Source organism: Megalopta genalis, chromosome 2, assembly GCF_051020955.1.
Source record: "Megalopta genalis isolate 19385.01 chromosome 2, iyMegGena1_principal, whole genome shotgun sequence".
NCBI classification, from domain to species: domain Eukaryota; kingdom Metazoa; phylum Arthropoda; class Insecta; order Hymenoptera; family Halictidae; genus Megalopta; species Megalopta genalis.
Window position 1 is genome coordinate 19,749,874 of NC_135014.1, and position 25,182 is coordinate 19,775,055.

A 25,182-nucleotide genomic window follows, 5' to 3' on the forward strand; every position below is an offset into this window, starting at 1 on the left:
ACGTAGTGGACAATAATAATAAAAAACTAGTAGAATAATAATTAAAAAAAACTAATAATAATAATAAATAACACAGTATTCCTGCAATAAAAAATAAGAGTACTAACTAACTCTGTCGCAAATTAACAAAATTACAATACAGAAAACACAGTATTCGCGCAATGAAAAAATAAAAGTACCTACTAATCCTGTTGCAAATGGACAAAATTACGATACAGAAAATACAGTATTTATGGACTAAAATAAGCGGAGTACTGACAATGTTGCAAATTAACAAAACTATAATACTGCTATATGGCATACTGCCATATAATACTGCTAATATGGTATCAACAAAATTAAAAAATAATAATACTGATTATGTTACAAATTGTAATACGATTGATAATTTCATTCGGTAATTACGTGAATGCTGTAGATTTGCAACAGAACAAACATTGGGAAAAATATTGTTGGTCTATAAAAGACAATCTGTTAGTTCGCATGTGGTCTCGAGCTCATGGTTGCACGCATGCGTTGCATATATTCTCTACGGTACCTTCGTCGCAATTATCGTTGAACAGTATTTACAGTAAAAAGGTGGTCAAGTGTGAAGCGTTATTTCGAGGAAGATAACTGGTCATCTCGGTCACGACTTCTCCCGCAATCTAGATGCTCCTCAGGAGTGAATTAACGACGTTTCATAATCTTGCCCAACTATCTGGTTTCCGGGCATCGGCCTTGCAGACCACTGACCACGGCCGGATGTTCTTGTCTACAATGAGGGAACGAATGCTGCGCTGGGGAGAAGTCACTGAACGAGGCTTTATCGAATTCGACGAGTTTTCACAATTTGTTGCGAAATTGTAGAGTTCGGGCACCTCTAACCGCAAACTGGAAGTACTACCTTTGCAAAAAATATTCGATCGAAGTCGCGAACATGATCGTTGGGAGAATTATTGTTTTTATGAGGATTAATGTCATTAGAATTATCAGATTTTGATTATGGAGATCCCAGGTGTTTCCCCATGTTTTCTGTTACAATTCGTAAAGTTATAAATTTGATTTCAACGGAAATGTTTGTAATTTTATAATATGTGGTGGGCAATAATAATAAAAAATTAAAAATAACCATGTTACAAATGAACAAAATTGCAATACAGATAACAAAGTATAAAATTAAATAATTAATAAAGACAAAATCGCAATATATATATAACACAATATTGATGCGATAAAAAGAGTGCTAACAATGTTACAAATGAACAAAATTACAATACAGATAACACAGTATTCATGTAATGAAAAAGGGAAAGGACTAACAATATTGCAAACGAAGAAAACTATAATACTGTATAATATCTTTTAGCAAGATCAACACTAAGTGTATAAAACATTATTTATAATTTTAGTGCCCAAAAATATACAGGATAACTTAGACTGAAATTACTTTTGTGTTTGAGAAATAAGTTTGTTAGAATTGTAACATATTTATATTTACAGTGTTTAAAAATATGCATATACAGTGTTAAAAAATTACATTATTGATACTTTCATTGTTTATAAATATACAAGATAGTTTGTCCTGAAAAGATATTCTTATTAAAAAGATGATCACATTTGTTGTTATTGGATCTGTATTAAAAAAAAAACTTGTCAACCAGAATTGCAAAAAAACAGAGTCACACAAATTTTTCTCTTTCTTCAAATTGCATTTACTAATTTGTTACTCGTGAATACATAAAATTCGTAGTTTATTTATTGTCAATATGTGATGCTACGTTTGTTCTGATATCGTAAGATTGTTATAATCACACTGACTAATAAAAAAAGCCCAATAACATTCAATCAAATTTGTTATTTTTTCAAATTTGTTTCGTTTTTTATCCGTCGAGTTAGAACAATCCTCAAAAGTTTATAGAACTTCGGCAATAAATAGTGGACGCTCGGTGTATATAATCTTCGTTTCATCGGTGCCATTCTGTCGGAGCATTCGTCGAAATTGTTACTATTATACATAGGACAAGTGCACACGAGCTAGAACTCAGACTTGCGACGAGGAAATGACATTCCATATGACACCGCATGCAAGGACTATGACGGATTCAAATTACCCATCGAATCAACATCCGAACTTCGCGTGATTTATGTCAGGTCGAGTGTCAAACTACGCTTTGCATCGTGAAATCGCAGAGATTCGCACGAATCGATGCACAGTAGTCCAGAAAGCGATAATTTGTAGCCAAAAGTCAAGATTTTGTCCGAATTTTCAGAGATTTTGTAATTACAAAATCCCCTAATTTTCCTCTAATTAGGAGAAAAGTTCAATTTCAAGATGGCCGGTAACCTAAAATATAATTTATATATCATTTGTATTAATATCACGCAAGATTTTATGACAGATTTTTACTAATCTGCAAAATTGTTTTTCAAAAAAGATTAACCGAGCTTCTTGTACATGCGGTTCACTGAATAAAAAGTCCAATCAAGAATTATTCGAATATATGATTCGTAAATAAATGTTCATAAATAAAGTCATATAGATCATAATTTATAAATAAACAATTATTCGAATAAATCATTCGTGTAACTCTTTATTCATAAATTATTACATATACGACCGTATTTATGAATAATTAGCGACAAATAATGAATTAATCCTTATTCGACCAAAAAGCATTCGTTCGTATAATTATTTTACGTAAATATTTATTTTTGAAATAATTCGAGAATAATGCTCGACTCTGTTTTACGAAACGTTTCATCGAAAAAAGGGCAGCAGATTGTGCTGAGAGAAATTGGACACGACAACGTCGAACAATAAATATTTCATTTTTGACGAGCAACGTGTTTCTTCCTTTTCAATGATTGCGATGCAATTACAGGGGAATCAGTTGCATTCACGGTCCAGTAAGCATAGTAACACGTTCTAGGGAAGTTATTTGCGGTTGCTTCGTTCATACTCGAGGAATAGATCGATCTGTGAATACCCAGATAAAAAATACAATAGCAGTAGTATAAATAATCGCGTCGATCCTGCTAAAGATTAAGTTTCACACGCGCCGAATTGCTGAAGCGCTTCCTTGGCAACTTGGGAAACAGATACGGAATAACCAGGAAGATGTTGATGAGTAGAAATCCTCTCATCTATATTAATAATTACCGTCACAGTTCCATTTATCATCTTATGCGAGAACGTCGTATTCATTTACTAATTGACTTCATAGTTTGTTCGACTTTATGTAACTGTTTCATATTCGAGGCTTATTAAGAAGCGTTTTCTCTGCATCATCGACTAATTGGTATGCCGTAATTGAAGCGCCAATGATCAGACGATAGTTGACGATTATGTATTTATTATTAAAGACACAGAAATACGTTTTCATATTTTCAGGTCATCAACAGGCGTTGTCGCGTCAAATGAAACGAAATGATGTTAATTAATACGAATGCTGTCAACTGACTGTTCTCAATTGCATCAAGTACTTCTTATCATTCTATCAATTAGTCATAATAACAGAAAAAAAGTTCAGTTACCACGCATTGCCGACACAGAGATTGTGAGTCCACAATATTATCGTTCCATTGATTAATACGTATCATTAAAAGATCTGTTTCGTTAGATTCTCACGTTCCCAACAATTATAGTAATACGATTTTACGATCACTAAAAATTAATCACCGTGTGCAGACATGTTTCAGTAATAATAAAAATTTTAATCGAATCGTCTCGATTTACTTTACACGTTATTGTAATTAGAATTATACGATTTTATGAATTCGAAAAATTCATTATTGCATGGAACCACAGTTTGCAAAGACTGAAAGCTTCTTTTCTTAAATTAACTGACCTTTCAGTCTAACTTATATACACGTGTATTAATAATTTATAATGGAGTATTTGCACGATCAATTTCGTTAATGACCATCCCTTTAACAATGCATAAAGTCGTTAAATTCAACGAACATATCTAATAGCGATCTTAATTAATGAAATTTAAGTTATTAAAATCAATATAATTAGCAGTAAAAACAATGTTGATGATATTGTATATATCGTTAAAGAGATCTTCGTAAGTTATTAAACTAAATGTAAACAAATCATTATGATATTGTATTACATAGTAATGTTACAATTCATTATATGGATATTGATTCAAGAAATTAAGCCTACAAAATTCAATTAGAAATACATAATTGAAGGGTTAATGACAGTATGATTCATTAAGGAGAACTTTTCCAAAGAAACTAAACGTAAATAATTAATAAAAAAATTGGTAATCGAAAGATTGCTGACAATGTAATTAACATGTTGTTTCTGAAAAAAACTAAACTTATTAAATTGAATAAAACTAAATAATTGCTAATCAAAATGTTGGCGACAGTATAATTAATGAAAATAACCTCCATTAACGAAATCAATCTTATCAATTCGTTATAAAAATAAATAATCGGTAATCGAAGGGTTAATGACATCATAGATCGTCAAATGGACTCTTGCGTAAGAAATTAAGGTTTCCAAATCAAGCAATAGGAAATAATTAGAGGTCCAAGTGTCGCTGACCCCACGACTCGTTAAAAAGCCCTTCATTAACGAAACTGAGTGCTCGAACGAATCGCTAACGAACACGGCAGTAAAAGGGAGGAGCCTCTCGAACAAATCAGCTGGAGTCGCGCGGAAGATGATACAGAGCTCTCGCGACAGTGAATCAGCATCCCGCGTCGCGAGACCATACTTCGTTTTTCACGCTTGTATTACGGTTTTGTGGTATAACACCGATACCGTGGGAAACGAACTGCGACTTCCGGCGAGCTTTCACTTCGGCTAATTGTCCCTTCCATCGCTCGTGCGCCTCCGACAGTCTTGACATTGAGCGTGGCCGTGCGTCCCGGCACAGAGGAAAGCACCCCTGCCACCTGTTAATCACTTGTCTAATTAAACATAACAGCGACAGACGTAATTCTCTCTCCGGAAAGTCGGTCCCGCTTCTTGAAGCGGTTGATTCCTATTGTAAAAACGAGCCGCCCGACATCGACGTTGCGGCGCTTGTTTTATAACGAGGACATCTTTCTTGACTAACTCACTGTACGGACGGCGCGAGCTTGACGACACCGATGTCGCACGATTGCGCAATTCGCATGATGCTTCTCTCGTTGGATCACGTCGACCGCTAAATTGGAGCGATTACAGACCTTTCATTCCGTCGAGTATGTCGACGACAGATATCGAGCAGTATCATCTCTTGATTTTCATCAATGAAAAAGTCAGTTTTGTAACACATTGTGTGCGAAATGAAATGACGAAATGATCTCCAAAAACAATTTTACTAAAGATTTTTGGTAGTTTCGTGGTATTACGTAATGCTAAATAGATATACATTCGCTTACAAATTTGTTGTATAGTCTATGTGTGAATAAAATCATTTGCCAGTTTTAATTAAATAATTTGTATTAAGTGTACCAGTTTTGATTAAATTGATTGATATCAATTGTACCAATTTTAATTAAATAAATGATATTAATTGTACCAATTTTAATTTAATTAATACATGTAATGTAGCCATTCTATTAAATTAATTTATATAAAGTGTACAAATTTTATTTAAATTAATTAATATTAACCGTACCAATTTTTACGAAACAAAGAAAAGATAAAAATTGCAATGACTATGACAAATCTCAAATTTCTAATTCCTTTTCATTTAGTAACTTCCTTCAATATAGTGCTTTTGTAGCTACTAATAAGGTAGTCCAGTGGTTTACAAATTCATTAGTCAACAGAGCCAAATATCAACAGTACAACGATTGAAATTTCTGTTGAGAGTCAAATTTTTTAAATTTAAACTATATAGGTAGGTATATTGTTATTAACTTAATTAGGATAATCCTAAGCTGGCCTTTGCTAAGAACGTCTTCATTCTGATTGAGGTAGGAAAAGCCAGACTCAAGTGGCCAAAGAGCCGCATATGGCTCGCGAGCCGCGGTTTGCGGAACACTGAATCGCGTTAAACGGTTGGTAATTTCGGTGTTAAGAAATTTAACGAAAGCATATATATTCTTAGGGAGTAGAGAAACAGGAAGGTTCATAAAATTCAAATAACATTATCAGCTGATGTAGAAAATCATAAATTATTCGTCGGCGGCTTTAGCAACTATCATGCGAACGATACGCTGGTTTATCATAAAGGAAAAGATGGTAATCAGCAATTTTATATCTCCGTCCTACCGTAACGTAACAGGAACTGCAATGGAAATTGTGTTTTAAAGCACTCGTCTATCGCGGCTATACCTTCTCTATTGCGCGCATTTAATTTCGTTTCTGTTCAAACGTATTTTATAAGTCTGGCTTGTCACGCTATCACAGTTTTCCGAATAAAATTACACGTATAATAACAAAAGAGAAACGGTTCCATTTCAAATTTCTCGAGCCGAGATTGGTCGTTGCCGTTCGTTCCGAGGAAAACTATCATCGGGTAACCGTTATTGAATCAACAAGTGTTACTTTTCGCATTCAAAGCATCTGAACTTTACGCCACATAGATCGTATTAATTGCACGTTCAAGTACACGAACGACTGAATCGTGCATTAAAAATTCTTCATTTCTCGGGCAAACGAAGCGGCACCATAACGGAATTTTAGAATCGTTATTGTTTCATTAACAGTTCATCGATACTGTGCTATACTTTATTAGGAATATTTTACATAATGACTCCCGTTCACAGTTACTTGCGTTCTAACTACGCACAGTGCTTGCGCCTTCTTACTCTGTAACACTGCACACGAATATTGCGATGCCAACAATTCCTTCTTAATTGTTTATAAGGAAGTTTAAATCTAAGATTAGATTAAATTACTAAATCGAAATTAAATCAAATTAACAAATTGTTCAACCAAAATAAAATTAAATTAATAAATTGTCTAATCGAAATCAAATTAAATTAATAAATTATTTAATCCAATAATCCAATAACGATGATAATATAATCGTAAGAAAAGTTGTGAAATTGTAAAAAAAGAAACGTTTTTAGTACACTTGCTTCTACTCAAACGGACCCCTTTATTGTTGATATGCAAAGTAAGAAGAATTGATTTCGATCTTTTATTTAACACTTTTATGCCGTTAACAGTTTTTGCTACTTAACTAATTTAATTTGAAAACTTGCACAGTACCATTAAATGGTTCTTTCTTCTCAGCATAAAATGAGTAGCATCAGAGGTGATAATAAAACTAGAACGCAGACAGAAGCACCTGTCAAGTGACAGTTTTCACTACATAACTAATTTGATTTGAAAAGTTGCACAGTTTCCCTAAATGGTACTTGCTACCCAAAATAAAATAAATAGAATCACAAAGAAAATATGAAATAAAATGCAGAGGGAAGCAGCCTTGAAAGTCGCATATCCAACTACTCTTCTTGATTTCCAAAATTAGTCATCCTAAATTGGACTTCTTTTCCAAAGTGAAATTAATAATATCGAAAGAGAAAATATCAATTAGAACGTAGACAGCATTTAATTTAACTGTAACTATTAAATAATAACTTAATTTGAAAAATAGTCTCACTAAATGGTACTTGCTTCCCAAAATGAAATAGATAGAATCAAAGAATTGATTTAAAAAATCAATTAAACTGCAAAAAGAGCAGTCATGAAACTAACATATTCCACTGTTCTTTCTAATTTCGAAAATTATTCTCGTTAAACTCGACTTGCTTCCCAGAACAAACCGAATATCATCAAAAGAGAAAATATCAATTAGCAGCGAGGAAGAGTCGCGAGAGCAGAAGCTCGGGACCGGTAATTCCCATTAATTCCCATTAAGCCCGATGACAAGCGCGTGTCTTCCTCGAGGAAGGAAGGAAAGTTATATCGTTTCAAGGTAACCCGAGAAAATCCCATTGAAGCGCTGATGAATTTTCACCGGAGAAATCCGGTCGCGTGCCGCGAGAAAATCCTCGTAAACATTTTTCTTTTCGTAACCGGTTCGCAGGCACTTTCCCCCCCGTATCGTCCGTGGGTTACCATTATGCCCGGGGTTGCAGCTTCTGAAACTTCCCCACGCGTTTTCTCCTGGCAATCAATTACACCGCTGCGAAGACGAGTCTCTCCACTGTTGCACACTCGTACTAATTAATCGCGCGAAGCCGTGTCTCTCGTTGTAGCTTGTGGGTACCGCGAAGACGTTCACGCCGCGGAAAAGAATCGCGGGCCTGCGAATTAATACGTGAAAGTGACAGAAATGGCTCGAGGCCGACGCGTTTCATAGGGCAACTAAACCCTGGAGAACGACAGCGCGCTCGTGACTGAAATGGGATACGGAATACGGCCAGCCACGCTACACCGGGCTAATTGCTTCTAGGATTCTCGTTCGTGGAATACATACATTTATGGGCAATTTGTTCCAGATCCGCAGGCTGGAGCAATGCTTGCGCTCGATGCGACGCAAAAGCGACAGTCGGCTGAACATTCGCTGCCGGCTGTCTTTCAGCGCCAATTCTGAAAATACTTATTCTTTTTGCTATTTTTCGACCATTTTTCTGTGACTTTTGTACCATTGCGTGCCATTCGATACTATAGTGTACCATTTTGTACCGTTTTTGTATGATTTTTGTACAATTTTTGTACAATTTTTGTACTATTGGATACCATTTGGTAATATTTCATGCGATTTTCTTACGACTTTTGTACCAATTTGCAGCATATTTGTACCAGTTTGCATCATCGTGCTATTTATGTAGCATTTTTCCTTAATCGATCATGTCCACTGTTTAAAAAGAACATTTTTTAATAAGACTATCCGATTGTACTTTTACAGTACTTAAGATAAAGAAACATTTTACTGGCTATGTATTAATTAACGGTTCAATGAATTCATTTAACAAATGTTACATTGAAAATTAATTGTTTTTGTACCGTTTCTCCTTAATCGATCATATATTCATAAAGAGAACATTTATTATTGAAATAATGTGATTTTACTTTTGCAGTACCTAAGATAAGAAAACGTTTCGCTCAATGTTAGTTAACGATTGGATAAATTGATTTAATGAAAGTTGTGTACAAAATTGAAATTGACTTAAAGTTGTTATAAAAATAATATTTTCATGAAAATTTGATTCAGTGATCAGATGAAACTTTTAAAACTAAATAAGTACAAATTGTGCGTCATGAAAAATGGCAAACATATAATTACCAAGTTTATGAATGTTCATGGATGGTATAAAAAGTTCCCTAAACCAATATTACCTTATTTTGTTACACTGCACTGCTCAGTACAGCCAATTATGAAACTATGCATTATTATAATAAAAGAGCTGGTCTTTCGAATATTAATTATATAATTCGTTTAGTCTTTTGGTCATTTTGACCTAAATAAAAATGTCTCGTTCACGGCAGTGCTCGCCAATCTTTTTTGTCATAAGTAAACTGCGAATTTTATGCATTTATGACGAAAACCAATAATAGATAAAAAAGAAACGGTAAAAACATTCCAGGCATTTAAAAATACTATTGCATTATTTTCAACTCAACAAAATAATTAAAGAAAGAAAGAAATGTCTATACAGCTTCTGTATCTTATAAATAATGCAGACCGTTTTTATTTTGCCTAAAAATCCGCAGTTCAGTCACGAGTGCATAAAATCCGCGATGTAAGAGCGACTCGAATGATTTTTCTTTCGCACGAAGATTCGCAGCCGATTAATTAATCACGCCGCACAAGCAGGACAAAACTGACACGAGTTTCCTTTGTTTCAGACGACCAAGTTGTTCGTCCCAATTGAACGCGTCTGGGTCCACGGCGTTCGAAATCATTTGAATACGCGGATTCGACGGCGGGAAGTAATCATGACAATTAAAGGATGGTCGCCACCAAGATGACCTTGAGGAAACCGACCACCACATTCACGCGGCTGTTGCGTTCGTACAAGAGGCGCAGATTCAAGCACGAATGGCTCGCGTTCGTATTTATGTGCCTTTTGACTGGTTGTTCGGCCAGGAACAATCCTCCACGGTTTCTCATCGACGGCCAGACGGAAATTATTCTCCGACTAAAGGAAGGCTCTGATACACCTGTCGGTAAGAATATGTGGAAATTCCGTTCCGCTTCGATGCTGCCCGGGGCTCATAGGCATGCGTTTAGGTTGCGCATACCAGCATTGAACCTTAAGGGGTCTAGCTCTGTTACGGCGCTGAAAAAGTCGACGCTGTTCAGGAATCTTTTTACTGGCAGACTGTTACACGCATCGATTCGACACCTTCGCAGTATAACAACAAGCGCTTCAAGAATGTGCAGAATTCTTTTTCCAGTCGAAATGTTCAATCGATGCGTGGTTATGGTAGTCTCATCCCAACGCCTTGAAAAATATTTTCTGTGCTTAACAGGATAATGTCACAAACAAGACGACATACTATAATTTTTTTCAAAGATACTATTCAACTTATTAGATTAATATTGTGCAAATATATTAACGAGTACTCTTGGGGAATACATAGGATTTTTTATGAATTCTTATTCGAATAAAATCTTGTTCGCATGAATTATTATTTCTTATTCGAATAAAGTATCATTCGAATGAATTCTTATTCGAATAAAATCTTATTGGAATGAACTCTTATTCGAATAAGATCTTATTCAATTGAATTCTTATTTGAATAAAATCTTATTCGATTCAATTCTTATTCGAATAAAACCTTATTCGCATGAATTCTTATTTCTTATTCGATTAAAATCTTATTCGACTGAATTCTTATTCGATTAAATTGTTATTTTCTTTATCTCTTATCCGTCATTCGAATAAAATTCTGCCCAACTCTGACTTGAACGATCCAGTGTTTCAACGATCGTGAATGTTGTTACAGTTCCGTAACTTCTTGAATACGTACCCGATCTGTATCGATGTAAATATAGTATGTTTCCGGCAGTTTCACTATTACACAAATTATCGCGCGGAAATGTTGGTTGCTACGAAATATTTAAATACATTCTTCCTTAGTGCGGAGCGTATGTAGATGGTTGCCAGTAATTTCCTATTTGCTTGCCGACATCACTCACCATCTGCAAAATTCAATTAAAGAAGCTTCGCACTAGATCCAGATTAAACCGTGCATCTACTCCGTATCAAAATATTCATGAACGATGCACAGAAGATTTACGTACAACGTAGATCATGAAAACGGATGTGCGCAATGTTTTCATTAAATTCAAAAATCACTTCTCCTGAAACTTTTAGCAATCTTAATATCATCTGGTTAGTCTCCATATAAAATGATTAACAGCCATGCTTCCTCAATAAATCTTCGTTTGAATGATAATGCCATATTAGTTAATGGAGAACTCGAGGAAAGTTCTGAGCACAACGCCATCCTCGATGGAAATTTCGCTTTTGTTTTTACAAGGAGAACCGCCGGTGTTGGAAATCGCTTTTTGAAAAAAGTACGTATATTTCACAGTACAGTAAATTCCCTCTAACTGACGCTCAGCGTGGAAACAAAAATGGACAATTTCGGAAGAGGAGGTGCGATTATTCGAGCCTTGCGTTTTTATAGTTTCTATAATTACCATAAAAATGAGCCGCAAGGCTCGAGTAATGGACTCCTCTTCCCAACTTGTCCATTTTCGTGCACAAGCTGAGGGTCAATTAAAGAGAATTTACTATATGTATGTATCCAGTACAGTAAATGTTCTCAAATTATACAGGGCGTCCCAAAATTATAGTACAAGCGTGAAATGAGGGATTCCTCAGGTGATTTAAAATAACTTTTTCCTTAGCGAAAATTCAATCCGCGGCTTCGTTTACGAGTTATTAACGAAAAACGGTGACCAATGAGAGGCGAGATTAGCTGGCGCGAGGCGGTCGAGCCAACCAGCGATCGAAGCCCGGTTCCGCTCAGTAGCTCGACCGCCTCGCGCCAGCTAATCTCGCGCCTCTCATTGGTCACTGTTTTTCGTTAATAACTCGTAAACGAAGCCGCAGATTGCATTTTCGCTAAGGAAAAAGTTGCTTCAAACGACCTCAGGAACCCTTCATTTCTCATTTGTACAATAATTTTAGGACATCCTGTATGTCCTCCTGCAAACCATGCAACTTTTGTCTGAAACATTTTTTCGTACAACGAATATTTTATGAGTTTTTCGATGTCGTCATATTGCGAGATTCACCCTGTATATGGTCTAAGGTTTTATCAGTGACTCAGTGGTTGTTGTTTCGAATGTCAATTCATTGCAATAATAACATGTTTTATGCTTGCTTACACAATTGTCCCCGGTGTAAGTCATCGTCCGTGTGCATTGAAATTAATTACAGCGTTGATTCGTTGGCGCATCGTGATGGCATTCGTGCCAACTGATTTCTGTTGCAGGCAGTTTAATTTACAGGCTTCGTGGCGTCGATCCTGACGGTGACAGCCTGACGTTCGGTGTTAGAGACCAACCTGGCAGCGACGTGATTCGGGTCGAGAATTTTAACTCAAACGAGGCCAATATTTACCTGAACAAATTACTGGACAGAGAGGTAAGCCATCACGGTGACGATCTGCTCCGTGCCAATGATTCCGCTTGACCACCATGCCAACGACCCTAAGTTGCCAAAGAAGTTCTGAACGCATCCGAAGAACATTAAACAGTAGCTCTGCTGTCACTTACAATATACATTAAAACTTTCCTTTGCACAAAATAAAAATCAAATACATAAGAGCAAATTGAATTGTGTCAATTTAACACGTTTATTACTGGTACACTGCAGATGTTTATGTTAATTTTATATGTCGAAATGTTAAAAATGGGTGCAGATTTTATATAATAAAATATGTATAAAATATATAAAATATAAAATATGTGAAAAATATATATAAAATATAAAAATATATATAAAAAATATATAAAATATATACATAAAATATGTAAAATATAGACAAAATGTATATAACATAACGTACTACAGAATGAATATTTGTCACTATTTGTAATTTGCATTACATATTGCATCACAGTAAGTTTTTTTATATGCTCTTAATTTTTAATTCGTGACAGAGTTTCTATAACAATATATGTTTACATAAAAATCCACAGTCTAGAGATGTAGGAACTACCTAGACATTTATTATTAGTTTTTTAAACAATTTTAGTAAGTTGGCAGTAACGCAACAATATTTATAAATTGTTTAAACGTTTTTGCTATTTTGCTTTTGATGTATTCACTTTCGTCATAAGTGCATAAAATCCGCAGTCTACTTATCTATGTCAGTATCTTCTTTACATTTCGTAAGAGAATGCAGTAAACATTGCATTTAATGAAATGTGCATTACTAAATGTTGCATTTTAGAAAGTGTTTTTTTTCTTTAAACGAGCTACGTAAGGAGCCATATTTTGACATCTTTTTTATTAGCTGAAACGAAAGGCTATCGAAAATGAAGATATAATTTCGTTAACTAGAAATAGATCATTTTGATTAGTGTGATCATAAGAGCAGTAAAAGTAAAATGGCTAAAATGATAATATCATAAAATGAGCTGTTGAAAGCAGAAGTGGTGTAAATCAGAAAAGTTGATTTCCGAATTAAGGATGAATTAAAAGATTTGTAAAATGCAATAATATAAAAAATTGTTACTGCTCTTACGTGTAAACCATTTTCAAATTTTAACTTAAAGTAATAAAAAAAATCAAACAAATTATTAAATCGAATATGATTTAATAATATTAAATCAACTTAGCAAAAGGTTGCCTTACACCATATTACACATATCATAAAAAAAATACATTGATCACAAAAATGAGTAATCACAATCTACAGTAGATTTCTTAGTAATTTAATTAAGTATCAGTTACAACACGTTTGTTTGTAACAAAAGTTCACATTTCTCCAGAAGCGTGAACAATTTACGAAGTAGCAAAACATTAATTACACGAAGAACAGTGCAAGCGAGATTGCGTTGTAACACATCTTCTGTAACACATTTTTGCACGATAGATCATTACTTTCTCTAGGCGATCATGGTATTTTGTTTCTACTACAATATCGAACGGTGTACGGTATACAAATCGTATTTCTGCATACGCGCGCGCGAATCATCTTTATACGGCTTTCCGATTTTTAATCGATCACACTGTATGCAGTTTCTTCCGGCAAGTTGTTCTAAAATTACTCTAAAATGTGCGAGATTTATGAATACTTTTTTTATAAACATTTTAACTTAAATCATAGGAGAAGCATTTTTGTTGCAAAATGTAAAATTACCATTTCCTTGTTACGTTTATACACGTCGTCCGCAACTAAGAGATTAAACCAGATCTCTTGCATTACACGATTTTTCATTTCGTTTCATGGGACGCGCGAAAAATTCTGAATTGCAGTAATCGCGACAGAAAAACAAACGAAACGCGCCGACGCTGTAAACAAAAGTGTGCACAATAATGCGTATCATCGATCGTAATCTAGCCTAAAATGCAAATGCCAGAGCCATTACCTACTTCGAGGCAGAGGAAACAAATAATTCGTACGTTCACTTCTGCGTCGCTGTGTTTTTCTTTCATGACGCACGAGTGATCTTCACTTTTTGCATACCTTTCCACGCATAGTACCCTCGATCGCGGTTTAACAACAGTGTCGAACGCATTAAAGAGAAACTCGGTGACGAGGAGCGCCGGGCAAGAGAAGCGCCGACATAGTGATCTACGAATGATCCGGCCCGGTGTAACTCGTTATTTTGTCGTTATTATCATCCACCTTGTACGTGACTGTTCAAACGCCGGTTAATTTCCTGTTAAAGGATACGACATCTCCTCAAATTGCTACTCTGACGCTCCGTATATCGCGACAATTAGGATGCTTTCAGAAGATCGTCGCATCCGTCCCATTTTACAATGCTATTTTCCATGTAACCCAATTACCCTGATCATCGACGCTCTCGCATCGTGCATTCCTTTTTTTTACGTCGGATGATGATACGGCGAACGTCTCGGCGAACATACGATACGCGATCTTTATTATCAACGTGGATTTTGTGACGTGCAACACGTCCGCTACCAGCGTCGCCGAGGTACATAGTTATATTGGTCGTATTATACACATCGTATGCTCTTATACAATATGACAAAAATATGGTCGAAGAAAAGTTATAAATTCTTTGCACATCATGCCATGTGTTACAATTTTAAATAATTATATTCACAAAGTTCGTTCGATGGTCTTTGCATGAAATACAAAATCGTGGTTGTCACATATGTAGCTGTCTTAATTCAACACACTAAGGCGTTTAAAAAAAAAGGAAAACGTGATTTGGAGATATAGAAATTTTATAGAGAATATTTTAAATGTATAAGGCAAAAGCATCAATCGCCCATATCCCACTGTTCCATTTCTACGTTTTTTGTGTGTATCTGGAGAAATACCGAACTTTCTAATATTTTTGTAACTAGACTGCGGGTCTTGCGAAATAAAAATAATCTTCATCGACTGCAGCAAACACGTGTCAAATAGAAATTTCTTTCTTTTTTTAGATAACTGCATCTCTCGAGTTGAAAATAATACATAGATGTTTTTTTAAATTGCTTTAATATCTCCATTTGAAATTTCACCTACCCATTTTTCTTATAAATGCACAAAATCCGCAGTCTAGTAATTATCATACTCTTCTTGAACATAGCGTCAGACATTTTTTGTTTCCGATATTGTAAAACGTTTTATTGATCTGTGATTGTGACGTACTTTGATGTATTTGTTTAAAATATTGACATGCAAATAACTCACAGTAGGTCATAATTAAAGTATAAAACGAGATTCAACTAAGAATATTATTTTTTTTGGAACTGTTGTTATTGCATAGCAGTTTCTAACATTGTTACAATAATTTCGAATATTGTTGTAACACTTTATAATATTGTTACAACACTTTCGAATATTGTTGCAGCACTTTCTAATATCGTTTGAAAATGTTTCAGGCCAGGGACGAGTACGCATTGGTGCTGACATTGACAGACGGAAGGCTGGGAGAGGGAAACTTCATTACTCAGAGCTTACTGTTGCTCGTGGAAGATGTCAACGACAACGTTCCAATTTTCCGCCCTCATCCAACGTCTCTGACGATTCGGGAGGACTCTGGACCAGGAATTCTGGCCACTGTCGAAGCGACCGACGCTGACTTAGGTGTCCATGGACAGGTGGTTTACTATCTCCAAGAGCTTGATGGTGACAACGACGTGTTCAGCATTGCCACTGTCAATGGGAAGGGCGTCGTGCGACTTGTCGGTCGCTTGGACTACGAGAGGAAGTATTTGTACCAGCTGAGAATCTTAGCTATCGATCGGGCTATTAATGAGAAGGTTAGTTAACCCCTTTTGCTTAGGATTTATTTTCAGAGAAACGTGCGTGTGCACGCAATCGAATTTGGCGCAACTTCAAGCGAGGAGTTGTCACAAAATAAAACTAAAATATTTCTATCTTTATTCTCTTTATTTATATAAACGTGCGTACTATTTCATTTGTAATAGGACAAATTAATAAAGTAATGCTAATACGATTTTGTTCTGCCACTTGTACCGCTAGAATTAAAATGCTGCATTATAGAGAAGTTAAACTAAATGTATAAATCAAGTTTACAAGCTGAAACAAAATGATTGCTAAATAATTATGACTGTGGAAAGATCACAATTGATCTGAAACTGGTAAGGAAAGAGCTTTGACCGTAGTCGGAAGACAATAGACAGTGCGAAACGTGGGAGAATAATTGACTATGAAAATTACCCGCTTCGAGCATACTATTTCCTCTTATCGCAAGTGTCAAGGTATGCTGTTTACATTCTAGTGAAGATAAAACCCCTATAATACTGAAATGAGTGGCCCTTTCGAAGAAGAATCTCTCTTTCTGATATATGTTAAAAATAAAAATAAAAAATACTGCATTGAATTTAATTAGATATTTATCGTAAAAATTACAACATTGAATTTACGTAGATCTTCTGCAATTTTTACATTATATAAAGAATTTCTATAATTTCATGAATCGCAGAATAAAAATTGGTGGTATAATTAGAGTCAATAGACTGCAAATCTATAAGCAAATTAAAAATTGTATTTATTATTTACCACAGTTGCAAGGAACAGGAGCAAAAAAGAAATAATCTATTTTGTCAAATTTATTTATACAATAAATTTCTTACTTCGAATAAATATTAGAATGAAAATGCTAAAATTTCAAATATAAATATGTTATTGTTACTTTCATAAAGCAATATAAAATAGTTGTCTTTAGCGCTCCGTAAACCTATTTTCTGAATAAGCTAAAATTAATGTTAGGCCATTATGCATTTCATATTTAATGATCTAACGCATTGATGTTCCTAAAATCCTTTTATCAATCTACTGCTTTAATTGCATCTACTAATTTTTGCCATAAATACGTAAAATCTGCAGTTTATTTATTGACACTAATCGCGCCTTTTCGCTGTCGGTGATTTTTCAAATAATTTCGAGTAATTTCAAGGCGGTTTCTTTTATAAATGTTTCCCAGTTACACCTGTTGTACTCGATGGTAATTATTCCAGGTAAACACAGGAACAACCGCGATACTCGTTAAGGTTCAAGACGTCGAGGACCAACCACCGGAATTCATAACCATGACGCCTGTTGCTAGGATCAGTGAAAATGCAAGGATAGGAACGTCCGTTCTTCAAGGTCGGTTTACCTCCGTACTGACTTCATTTAAAGCGGCTATAGCAAATGTATTACTTTTAATTTTCTTGTAATCGAAGGACTATTACGTAGAGCGCCTTCCTTATTAGACACTTTCCTGTTTCACATCATCAAGGAAAACCATTATCCACTCTTTTCTTAATTGACATGTTCAATCTTGATGATAGAGTATGAAATACTTCATATATATCTATTACATTGATTAATATATGTGGATGAAGAATGTGGATAAATATGTGTATATGGATGAATATACATATATGGATGAATATATGTGGATGAATAAATATAAATGAATATTTGTGGATGAATATTTGTAGATGAATATATGTTAATGAATATATGTGGATGAACAAATATGAATGAATATTTGTAGATGAACATCTACAATGTAGGTAAGTGGATATATATAAGTGGATAAATGTGGATATTAATGAATTATATGTATAATATATTATGTGTAGATATTAATGAATATACATAGACAAATATATGTGGATATCAATAACTATATGGGATACTAATAAATACATGAAAACAAACTGCACAAGAATATATTTACCTCACAGTTATTACTTATTTGTTGAATCTTATTGTTAGTAATTTCACTTATTAAATGTTTACTCATCGTTCATATTGCTCGTTTCGCATTTAACAAAATTAAAATAAATTGCAAGGCAGATAAACAACAAAACGAGCTCGAAATAATTTATTCATCAAACAAAAAAGAAACGTTCGCCATTTTTTCATGAATTTAATAATCCTCCGCGACAATTCACAAATTATAAATGTTTTGCAGTGCGAGCAGTGGACGGCGACAAAGGCATAAACAACAAAGTGACCTACAGCATCACCAAGGGGCCAAGATACCTATTCGACATTGACGCCACTTCCGGTTTAGTGTTCACCAGGGCGCAGCTCGATAGAGAGGCCGAGGAAAACGCGGAGGGCGCTTTCGTCTTGGAAATTACCGTAAGAGAGGTGTCGAAAATAGTACCCGCGCCATCGGTGTCGACGGAAGTTACCATCATTCTTACGGATGTTAACGACGAGACGCCTAAGTTCCGAAACCCGCGATACCGCGCTGAGATTAATGAAAACGCGCCGTACAATACCCCGGTTAATTTCATCGGAGATGCGATACCGGAAGTCTACGATCATGATCTGGTGAGAAACGGAAGTTATTTTGTATTATAGTCTATTTATAATATGCGTATCTTTGTGCGAATTCATATTTTCATAGAAATTATTTTGAAGTATGTAGAAAGTCGTTTCATAAAATTAGCACGGGAAACTAAATTTTAATTATAAACCGAAAGATTTGTTATGAAAAAAATGCATTCAGCAATGAAAATTTTTATTTTGCATGAACATCTGTCTGATTGTAAATTATATATGCACAAATGATAAAAGTCTAACATAAAAATTATAGATCTTGCATAAGTTATAAATTGAATGTAACACAAGAATTCAAAATCTTGCATAAATTATTAATTTAATATAATATATTTACTATTACATTTACTATATATAATATATTTTACTATATTTAATATTGTAATCATAAATTTTACATAAAATATAAATCAATATAACGTGATAATCATAAATTTTATATTAATTACAAATCAATATAACGTAATAATCGTAAATTTTTGATGGACTGTAAATTTAATATAACCTAATATTTACAAATCTTGTATAAATTATAAATTAATGTAACTAAATAATAATAAATTTTGCATAAATAATAAATTTAATATAACGTAATTACTATAAATTTTACAGAAATTTGTCGAATCATAATCATAAAAAAAATGCAGAATTCTTAGCTAATTGTTGCTGTAACTAGCACTTATTCAATTTACAGATTTTAATTGATGTTTTGATCTAATTATCGATACTTCAAGTGCAGTTATTATTTGCATTGCAAGATCTCTGAATGTGCTTTCTAAATTCTTTTGTTGCACAACATTGTTACATAAATCACTGCATCGTATTATAAATAATTGAACTTAATGACTGTGAAGATTTTGCTATGATTTGTGTTTTGTCGTCACTATTATGTATGTACATACTTTCACTTACAATGTCTACGATAACAGTGATTGAAACATGAATGTAATTTCGCTATGATAAAACATGATGTAGACATCGCAATTACGGCAAGAGTGCTTATAATGTTTCATTTGATATTGTTAATCTTGCAGGGAACGAACGGCACTTTTCGGATATTCGTCGATGGTGATGACGGAATCTTCGACGTTACGCCATCCAGAGGAATTAACGAAGCTCCGTTTCTAATACGTGTTAAGAATTCCAGCAAACTCGATTTCGAGAAGAGATCAGGTATTTTAATTGATTTATCGAGACACGCAATATCCTCGCAAACAATTATCCAATTTATGGAAGCATAACTTGAACACACTAACCGCTGTTTTGGTATTCGCGAGATTTATATGAACTCAAAATAGTTTATTTAATAAGAGAATACCTGAAAATTTAATTTATATTAATTGCACCCAATTTATCGGCGCATAAATGAATTTCTAAAGACAAACAATTTTGCATAAAGGATAGATGAAAGGATTTGTTGTTAACATAACGATCAATCTTGAGAATGAATGTGTGCTTTTTTTCTGTTAAATAATTCTATTATCCAAATATGGGCGATACAATAATCAATGTGTTAAACTGATTTATAAATGGTTCATAAAAATGGTTAAAAATATTATATTTCCCGGAGAAAGAAATTTGTTCGTGATATATGCAAATGTCATGTAATTTTTGATCTCATCTTTTTTTTCACATTTCAGAGGTGAATTTTACATTAATCGCTAAAGAAGTGGTACCGGTGAAACCGAAATACAGTATAGCGCCAGTGACTGTGTTCATAAAAGACCAGAATGATAATTATCCAGAGTTCACTGAGAACATCTACGAAGTGTCGATTCCAGAGAATTGTGCTGTGGGTACTACAGTGGCATGGGTTCAGGCATTGGACGATGACAGCGGCAATTTTGGCACTCGAGGAATTCGATACACGCATTTGGGTGGCAGTATTGCACACGCGTAAGATAAAACATATTAAATATTATAGAACTGGAATTATTTAGAAGGAAAAAGTAATTTCGCTAAGACTCGAGGCTAAATCCTAATATTTATTCAGTAACTTACAATATAAATATTGCGAGATTACAAAACCGCTTTCAAATAATAATTCCAAATTAAATTTGATTAACAATGTTATTTTATTTCATAGTTCTTTTCATGTCTGTGCTCCATTCTGAAACAACATTATTTGAAATATTATTTCAAATAACATGTTATTTTATTTTACAATTATTTCAAACAATTATCACCTTTTCGCTTTAAACAAATTGCTATGACGATTCCATAAAATCAAATTTTTTCGTCGATTACTATTTTTGTGGATAATTTATCTATGAAGAGAGCGTTGCTTTAAACAAGTTCTTCCAAAAATTGCACATAAAATAAAATCTTTCTGTTCATTATTATTGTCAGTACTATTTCTTATAGCCAATTTGACAGAAAGAAATAACGAAATAATTTATTATTTCATATCGCTGTATCTCGAATGAATTGATATTATTTTTATTCTCAAATAACGGTACTGAAAATAACGGGGTCTGAAATCAATTATGTCAAATAGTTATCTTTTATTTTCATTTCAAATAAAATTTGCCACGGTCTAGCTCCCAACTGGTTCATAGAAATGGAGTTCGACCGTAATTTCAAGTGGAACATAGTTTTAATTAATTAATTTCTATTATCGGTAGACTGTCAATGGATCGTCAGACAGGTGTGATCACGGTGACGGAACCAGGTCCGAGTTTCGATCGAGAGTTAATGGCTCGACACTATTTGACCATCGAAGCAAGGGACGATCTTGGAAAGGGAAATCGCAACACAGCGCAGTTAATTGTCAATATCAACGACGTGAACGATAATGCACCTGTATTTTTGCAAAATAAATACGAGGCGGTGCTTTTGGAAAACGAAGGCAACTTTGAGTCACCGTTGGTCGTCGAAGCTTTCGACATCGATTTGAATGGTTCGATTTCATTTATTAATTACTATACTACTCGTAACTATTTTAAAACAATAAGGATATGTTCATTAAAGTATTTGTTACCAATAGAGGTTTCGATCTACAGTGGCGACCATATACTTGAAGGCACCTGGAAAATTGTTAAACTTTTTTAAAACTTGACTAAACGACTTGAATTTTTTGTAGACGTTACACAATGACTATAATAATTCTTTTTAATATTGTTATTACTTAGAATGACGAACAATATTAGAAACTCGTGTTTTTCAACTTATTTATCTGCGTAATAGCAAAACTAAAAAGAAGGTATTGTAATGATCGACAAAAAGTACAAATTAGTCCAGTTTTAAAAACATTATACTATTTTTCAAGTATCCTTAAGTAAGATATGGTCGCCACTGCATGTGGACAATTAGGTTTACGGGATTCGTCAAAATGATGGGTTCCAAAATTTTTAATTTACAAAATTAGGGTTATAAATATACGTTTGTACAGAATTGATTCAATAAATTTTGTCTTCGACTGATGAAAATTGCTAAAAATCTGCATAAATATATTTTTGTTATTTTTATCAAGTGAAATAGGATGGTCGCTTCCAGCATGCTAACTCTGCATAATTTTGTTTCAACACTTTGAAGGTACCAAAAACAGCGAAGTGATTTATGCCCTTGTATCGGGAGAATTTTCACGGAATTTTACGATCGATCCAAAACGTGGCATCATCGTCCCAACATCGCCGCTAGATTATGAGGAATTACCAGTCAATCAAGGACACAAAGCGTCATCGGTGCGGCCATTGAGATTGACAGTGAGGGCGAGGGATGCTGGCACGCCGAGCTTGACTTCGGATGCGCCGTTAATTATTTATTTGAAGGATATTAATGACAACGCGCCTGCTTTTGAGAGGACGATGTACAAGAGAAGCATACCTGAGGATTTGGGCGGAGGCACGAGCGTGGTTCAAGTGTGTATATTTATGTATTTTATTTATTTATTTATTTATGAACGGGTCGAAGAGCCCCTTAATATAACGAAAAACACATGTGTGAGTGTAATAAGTATATGTGAGTATAATATATTATAATATAATTATTATAACATCTTAACAAAGCTTAGTTTAAGCATTTACATCAAATGTGCCTGCCAATTCCTTTTGTAGTTACTATTATCTTTAAAATTGCTAAAACATGTTCATAATGTCGATACGATACATTATTTGCATCCGTGGTAGTGGAAAGGATTAAATGAAAAATGAATAAAATTGAAATCATAGTCATTTAATAATATTATTAATAGTAGTGGTCAGAATATACTGATACCTGTTAATAGGTTTTTATAAAATCTGTACAACTCTTAAATTTTAAATTTAATTAAAAGATTTTTCATGTAATTTTTATTTAAATTTCACGCATGTAATTTTTATTTAAATTTGCAAGCATAAAAGTATTTTAATTAAATATGAATCATTTAATCTTAACTCAAAGTTGAAAAATTCAGCTTTAAATTGAATTATAGAGTTTTGATTCAAAGAAGTATGCAATATTTGTATGAAAGTTTAAGCGAAATATTAAATATGCAATTTTCAATTTATGTACGAATAAAAATATCTGTTACAGGTCAAAGCATGGGACAAGGACCTATCGTCGCCGAACAATAAATTGGTTTATAGAATCCAAAACGGTGCGGGTGATAAATTCGTAATTAGTCCCGAGACAGGCGTGATTAGGGTCGCGCCCGGTTCGAATTTGGATCCTGATCTGACGTCCCCGAAAACAACGAGATACAGCTTAAACGTGCTTGCGATTGACAGCGGCACGGAGATCCAGAGGACAGCCGAGGTGCTCGTTAATATCACAATCGTGGACGTTAATAATAAGCCACCGGTCTTCGTAGATCCCGGCACTGTTACTATTCGAGAAAATACTCAGGCAAGTTTCAAATTATCTCATCCACCCTCGGTATATTCTTTTATAAATTTTTTTGCAAATTACAATTTTTTTGTAATTCATTTCGTGACAATTGGAACGAAGGAAAGATTGGTATTGTTAATTAGTAAAAGAATTTTCTTATAAATGACAATCCCCAAAATAATCAATACACTATTATATAAATAATATCTTTTTCTATAAGAATTTCTTTTTATAAGTAACAATCTTAAAAATAATCAATACATTATTTTACTTGAAATGTTTTGTTGATTTGTGAATGAAATTATTATTGTTACTGAAGAATTTGTTATGATGTCTTCAATTATTAATTTTTTACTTTTCAAAGACTGTTAACTCAACACCAGTAAATAAATCATTAACAAAAAAAATATTATACTTCTTATAATAAATATTGTAGAAATTGTATAATATCTTCAATAAAATTTTATAATAATTTTATAATAATTGTATAATAACTTCATTGGTGAATCAACAAAATGCTTCAAATAACATAATGTATTGATTATTTCTAGGATTGTTACTTACAAAAAAAATTCTTGTAGAAAATAATATTATTTATTTACTAGAATAAGGAGCCAATTTTTTAGTTGTATGTATACAGTACAATTCTTGAATAATTCATTACTAACAATGAGTCTGTACTATGTGAAAACTTAATATCAAGATTTTCTTGTATTTTATTCATTCGTAGATTCTATAAAAATCTGTAGTTTAGTAATTGCTAATTATGAAATAATAATAATAATCCCAAAATTATTGGCACAATCTCACAGTTTTGGCAAAATAGTATCAGCAAATTCTACTTGCAACAATAATATAAAATTATCATATAAACATATGTTTAGAAATATTAAGAAATAATAATAAGAAATTAACAGTAAATAAGAAATTAATAATAAATAATAACAAATTAACAATATGATAGTTTCTCGCTTGATATTTCCTTTTGCTCGTGAATCATGATACCATTTCGCAGAAAATAGCTTGAGACACTGCACAATAAGTGGAATCAAATGGAATTGAATTTTCATCACTGTCATCAGACACCAAATAAAATATAGCAATTGACGTTGAGTGTTTCGTGTCGTTTATTAGGTCGGATCATACGTGCACCGTGTTGTCGCAAACGATCCCGATATCGCGCCGATTTTACGATATCGTATCGATCCGAATTCATCCGAAGCGAGGAACGAAGAGGGGACGCTAATTAAAATCCAAGAATACGATTATCTATCCGCGTTGGAATTAAATTCTCTCGATGGTTTGCTTCGAGTTGTTAAATTGCTGGATAGAGAAAGAGTGGAGACGATCAGGCTGGGTCTTGTAGTTGAGGATCTGGCTGCTGTTAGGGGAGTGCAAACTGCCTTCGGTATAGTATATTTTTATTGTCTACTCACATAGTTATCAATTTTCTTAGCGATTTCAGGAAATTTAAATGTAATAATAAATTTTCCTGATCTATTCGCAGTGAGAATTATTTTTGATGTGCAATA

The 25,182-nt window shown here is 33.7% G+C and overlaps 1 protein-coding gene across 2 annotated transcripts in view; it reads left to right on the plus strand.

Annotated features, from left to right (window-relative positions):
• Positions 1 to 25,182, plus strand: part of LOC117220576 (cadherin-88C) — a 44,149-nt gene that overhangs the window by 9,613 nt on the left and 9,354 nt on the right. For both annotated transcript variants that reach the window (XM_076518707.1, XM_076518708.1), the window contains exons 3-13: positions 9,737 to 10,057; positions 12,341 to 12,492; positions 15,919 to 16,299; positions 17,521 to 17,650; positions 18,468 to 18,835; positions 19,879 to 20,017; positions 20,485 to 20,740; positions 21,469 to 21,743; positions 22,379 to 22,704; positions 23,357 to 23,668; positions 24,785 to 25,058. In XM_076518707.1, the coding sequence (XP_076374822.1) occupies positions 9,841 to 10,057; positions 12,341 to 12,492; positions 15,919 to 16,299; positions 17,521 to 17,650; positions 18,468 to 18,835; positions 19,879 to 20,017; positions 20,485 to 20,740; positions 21,469 to 21,743; positions 22,379 to 22,704; positions 23,357 to 23,668; positions 24,785 to 25,058 (2,830 nt within the window). In that variant the 5' untranslated portion in view covers positions 9,737 to 9,840. The remainder of the gene's footprint in view (positions 1 to 9,736; positions 10,058 to 12,340; positions 12,493 to 15,918; positions 16,300 to 17,520; positions 17,651 to 18,467; positions 18,836 to 19,878; positions 20,018 to 20,484; positions 20,741 to 21,468; positions 21,744 to 22,378; positions 22,705 to 23,356; positions 23,669 to 24,784; positions 25,059 to 25,182) is intronic.